Raw genomic sequence first — 5,537 nt, 5'->3', positions numbered from 1 at the left:
TAGCCCTCGCCTTGATCGAATAAGAATGGATAAGAGACTCGTGGGACTAACGTGAGGGGATAAAGATGACTATATTCTTGAGAACGAACTCCAAATAAATATAAAGCGTATATATATGTAAAAACACAAACTTAAAAAAAAAAAACCTTTTTTTCTATCTGAATATACATCTAAAAATTATAATTTATTTTCACATCTAGTGGTGCTAATTTTAAAAAGAAAAGAACACTAGTGGTGCTAACTCTGCCTTTTCCTTTAAAATCTATTAATGAGTTCTTCATTAACCCAATCTAAATCTTCATTCATTTCCCTCAAAGAAAATAACGTACAACGCAAATGGGTTTTCAGTCAGCGGATTACTTCATCCTTCTACTCCTCTTCCTGTTCCTGTTATGCCCAATTTTACAAGCAGCAGAATCTCAAGAACCTGCCTGTGGTAAAGAAGTATGTGGGAATATTACAATTCCATCGCCTTTTGGAATCGATAGCAGCTGCTATACTCATTCTTGGTTTAGAGTAACTTGCAATTCGACCCGTAATGGGAAAAGGCCATCCATAAACGTAAATGGCATCGATCTGGAGGTGCTTGATTCCATATATTCAGACGCCATTCTCATCAGTAATCCGGTTACTTATATTAATTGTGAACGTATAAGCGAGGCTAGTGTGAGTGTGAATCTCTCAGGCACTCCCTTTTTCTTCTCAAGTGACAAAAATATTTTCGGGTCAGTAGGTTGCGGAAATTTGGCAACTGTTTTAAGTAACGAAGCTGATTCACTTGGCGGCTGCGTTCAACCAAGGTGTGACCATGGTGCTTCTGAATCTGGCTGCTTTACTGGAATTGCTGGAAATTTCACTTCCTATACTGTAAACATGACAGCCATGTATCCTGACAGCAACAGATGCGCATCTGCTTTCATCTTTAGCGTGTACTCATTCAGTAGTGCTTACCCATTACCCAATGGCATCAATTTTGGAACAAGGCATGTTCCCGCCGTACTCAGCTGGAATTCCACCTATTGCGGTGACGGAGGTCAGTCACGCGCTGTCACTTCAATTGCTTGGCTTTCATTTTTCTTCTTTTAATTCAGTTAATGTATAGATTTTGCTAATTGTTTAAAATCAGTATTGAGTATCATTCATTTTGTATATTAATATTAATATTAATATTTTTAATTAAAAATATTGAATGACATCAAATTCAACCATAAGATTTATACTGGTATCTATATTAATAAGAAACCCTTTATTGAATTTAATGTCACAAATAACACACAAATTTAATTAAAAATTTTACTTAGAGTAACAATTTTCATATGACCTTTTTTTATAAATATTTATTTATTTTGATAATTAGAGGTAAATAATGAGGTTACTTGATGTGGAACCTAAGCTCCTATATCTACGATATAATACTTTTGTTGGTATATTTTTGTTTTTTGAATGACACATTACTTTTATTTCCTACAAACATTGATTTTGCAATTTACTTCCTTTTTGCTAAGCCTGCAGGATGCGGAAGACCAGGACTAGGACCTATGAACTTCCACACCTATAAGGTAGAGTCTTGTGGGAATGTTACTTTTCACTACCCTTTTAGCATGAAGGCCCAAGATGATTCCAATAACTCCTTTAAAGTAATTTGCAACAAAACTGCCAATGGGAAAGAAGTGCCTTTATTAAATATAAATGGCACGAATCTACAAATACTAGGGTTCGATTTTTTGTATGGCACAGTCAAGGTCAACCATCCAATAACTTACTCCAACTGTCGAAAGAACCATCACAATGGGATGAGTCTCAACTTAACAGGCACCCGCTTTTACTACTCAGATTCCGACAACTTCTTCAAGTCTTTAGGTTGTGGTAATTTGATTACTATTTTCGGTAACGAAACAAATAATCTTATAGGCGGATGTTTGCAACCAAGTTGTAAGATTAATAAGAAGACTTCCTCTATCGTTGGTTGTCCTCTTACTATTCCTAAGGGTCTCAGTTCATTCTTTGCAAACATGAGTGATATGGTTGATTCAAGTGATTATAGGAGGAAAAGATCATGCGGATTTGCTTCCTTGATTTCTTATGACTTTGATTTAACTGATGATTTTGATCTAAGTCATAGGACGCATGTCCCAACGCAACTGCAATGGGGCACACTAATATCTGGAGAGTGCTATTTGAACGATAGTTCGGACACTTCTTGTACATTCGATGGTGAATATTGTTGGTCGAGGTTGAGCGCTAACCATCTATGTTCATGCAAGAGGGATATCGGTGATATCAGTTATTCAAGATCATGCAAAGGTATGAGTTAACGTTTTTTTAAGGAACAAAATGAACATGAAATTAGAAAGCTGTTAAATGAATTAATTTAATCCCTGTGTCATAAAAAGGAATCAAATGAATAAAAGAAAATCAAATTTTTTTATGGTTTTGTAAATGCTTTATATAGTAAATGTTAATGTTGTTATAATTTAAATTTATTTAATTCTTTTTAATAATTTAGGGACTAAGTTGATTCATTTAATAATAGAGGAATTAATTTCATTCAATACTTTAACTGAATTTTATGATTATAGCCTCTCTCTTTTTTCCAATTCATAAATGACAGATGGGAAATGTGAGAATTATAAGTACTGCAACATGCTTTGCTTGAATACCCCTAGCAACTATTGCTGGTCAGACTCTTGCCCTCCTCATTATGAATACAATAGTACGGGATTTCGTTGCGAGCGTAAAATAAAAACTCAAAACACTCGTAATTTGAAAAGCATTATTGTAGGTACGTGGTGAGTTTACACTTTTTGTTTTTAAAGTAGAATCAATATGGTTATTGAATTATGTTAATTCAAGTAGTAATTTATTTACTTTTGAATGCGGATGCAGTAACAGTTATTTACCATGAAATTTGTAAAAGTTAAATATCAAAACAATGGATGATGTAATAAGGTTTTCTCATTTTTTATTTAAAATGTATTTTAATTTTCAATTTTAGCCATTAACTATTTTTCTTAAATCTATATAGGTTGCAGCACTAGTGTTGGGACACTATTTCTATTACTCGCAACATGGAGTATGTACAAAGCCCTCAAAGAAAACAAAAAATCATGCTGAGGCAGAAATACTTCAAAAGGAATGGAGGTTTGTTACTGCAACAACATTTGTCTAGCAATGAAGGTAATGTTGAAAAAATTAAATTGTTTACCTCAAAAGAGATGGAAAAGGCAACGGATTATTATAATGAGAACCGAATTCTTGGTCAAGGAGGTCAAGGGACTGTTTATAAAGGAATGCTAATAGATGGAAGCATTGTGGCTATTAAGAAATCCAAAATGGTGGAAGGAAAGAAATTTGATGAAAAGAAGGTTGAACAGTTCATTAATGAGGTGATAATTTTATCTCAAATTAATCACAGGAATGTGGTTAAGCTTTTAGGGTGTTGTTTAGAAGCTGAAGTTCCTCTATTGGTGTATGAGTTCATCCCAAATGGTACATTATACGATCTCATTCATAACCAAAATGAAGAATTATCATTGACATGGGAAATGCGTTTACGAATTGCGATTGAAATTGCCAACGCCTTGTTCTATTTGCTTTCAGCTGCTTCTGCTCCTATTTATCACCGAGACATCAAATCTAGTAACATACTTTTGGATGGTAAATATAGGGCAAAAGTTTCAGATTTTGGAACTTCAAGATCAGTTGCACTTGAACAAACACATCTAACCACTCGGGTCCAAGGAACTTTTGGATACATGGATCCCGAATATTTTCGATCAAGTCAATTTACAGAGAAGAGTGATGTTTATAGCTTTGGAGTTGTTCTTATTGAGCTTTTAACAGGACAAAAACCTATCTCCGTGGAACAATCAGAGCCAGTGAGAAGCTTGGTATCTTATTTTTTGGATTCAATGCAGGAGAATTCCTTGTTTAACATTCTTGATCCAGTGGTAGTAAAGGATGGTCCAGAACAGGAGATTATAGTTGTGGCTCTGCTAGCAAAAAGATGCTTGAATCTTATTGGAAAGAAAAGACCCACCATGAAACAAGTAGCAATGGAGCTAGAGTTTATTAAAGCTTCTGGTGGAAATGTTATTGGAGAATGTGGTGATGAAGAATCTGAAATAGATGACATGATCCAATCATGGGAGACCAATCCTAGTAGTTCAATGTCCAGGACAATTACAACCAACAGCGTAACTTTTCCATTAAATTCATCTTTCTAGATTCCAATACTCCTAAAACAATTTCTCTTGATTGATAGCTTTTAGCTTCTCTATATGTCACATTGGTGGAGTCTTGTGGTTGCCCAAGAATTCATACTTGTTACACTCAATGTTATTTGACCTCTTTAAGGTATTTATTATGCAAGTTCTGGATATGTTTTCTTTTTCTTTTGCTAAGTCGATGAATTCATTAATAAAAAAGACCTCCAAACAGGGATACAGAATCCAAGGATACCATAAATCAAAAGAAAGGTAATCCTAATCATCCACATCTCTTTTTTCTCTTCTTCATCATTGACCTTCTTCTTCTTCTTCTGATATCTGAAGATGAAATAAGAAGAGGTGATTAACTCATCACAGTAATAGTAAGCCTTCATTGAGCGAGAACAAGTAAATAAAGCAAGGGATATTAACAGTATCCAATATACACTTATCGCCATTTTTCTCCGACGCCATTACTACTCTATCAACAACTCTCGAACCTTCAATTTCAACTCCTATCGGAACCCCTCTGATTGTTCATATGCTTCTTTAGGTTTCCCCTGAAAGTAAACAAACTAGCATTAAACATCCAATTCCATAAGAAAATAACATCAAACAGAGCAAAGCCAACAAAAACTATTTGAAACATACAAAAACACAAATCCAATCAAGGTTGCATATTGACAGATAATTGAGCATCTATTACTTCCTGCATATATGTATGTATATATATATATAGAATTATGTAACATTAAGTCATTAACAAAAAATAATTTAAGAAATATATATTTTTATAATAAGTTATTATATTTTAATTATATCCAATAATTCAAATAAAAATATTATTTTATGTTAAATAATGTAATTAAAAATAAAATATTTTAAAAAATTAATTAAATATTAAATGCCAAAATTACATGTAATACTTGTGACATTAGAAGCTAATAATATTAAATACTAGAGATGTAAACTACACAGGTTTAGCTTAAATAAGGTTGGCTATCTTTAAGTTGAAGAATCCAAATTAAATTGGAGCAAATTAAATTTGAACATCTCAGTACGTAATTTCAAAAGGCTTATAATTCAAGTTGAATATTATATCAATGTTTTTGTTATCGGATCAATGACTGAACTAATCAGGCCATCGATTTTCAGTATGTTCGGTTCAAATAAAGTAAATTATTAAAAATCATAAAAACTATTAATAATTATAAAATACGATTCAATCAGTTCAACTGTTTTTAGCCCAGTTTGCATATCAACCATTAGCAATGGAGCTAGAGTTGATTAATGCTTCAGGTGGAAATGTTATTGAAGACCATGGTGATG

General features: G+C 33.1%; 2 protein-coding genes across 2 annotated transcripts; both read left to right on the top strand.

The window, feature by feature from the left end:
• Window positions 1-285: 285 nt before the first annotated feature.
• On the top strand, window positions 286-1,107 carry LOC121203251 (wall-associated receptor kinase-like 9). Its single transcript, XM_041077442.1, has one exon. The coding sequence runs from the start codon at window positions 337-339 to the stop codon at window positions 1,084-1,086; it is 750 nt and encodes a 249-aa protein (XP_040933376.1). The 5' UTR covers window positions 286-336; the 3' UTR covers window positions 1,087-1,107.
• A 1,068-nt stretch (window positions 1,108-2,175) lies between these two features.
• Window positions 2,176-4,768, top strand: LOC107888615 (wall-associated receptor kinase-like 1). The gene is made up of 3 exons (XM_041077441.1): window positions 2,176-2,304; window positions 2,612-2,782; window positions 3,026-4,768. The coding sequence occupies exon 3, from the start codon at window positions 3,069-3,071 to the stop codon at window positions 4,224-4,226; it is 1,158 nt and encodes a 385-aa protein (XP_040933375.1). The 5' UTR covers window positions 2,176-2,304; window positions 2,612-2,782; window positions 3,026-3,068; the 3' UTR covers window positions 4,227-4,768.
• The last annotated feature ends 769 nt before the right edge of the window (window positions 4,769-5,537 follow it).

This window comes from Gossypium hirsutum, chromosome A09, assembly GCF_007990345.1.
Source record: "Gossypium hirsutum isolate 1008001.06 chromosome A09, Gossypium_hirsutum_v2.1, whole genome shotgun sequence".
Classification (NCBI taxonomy): Eukaryota; Viridiplantae; Streptophyta; class Magnoliopsida; order Malvales; family Malvaceae; genus Gossypium; species Gossypium hirsutum.
The sequence above is the reverse complement of the archived record's forward strand: the minus strand, read 5'-3'. Positions and strand labels throughout refer to the sequence as shown.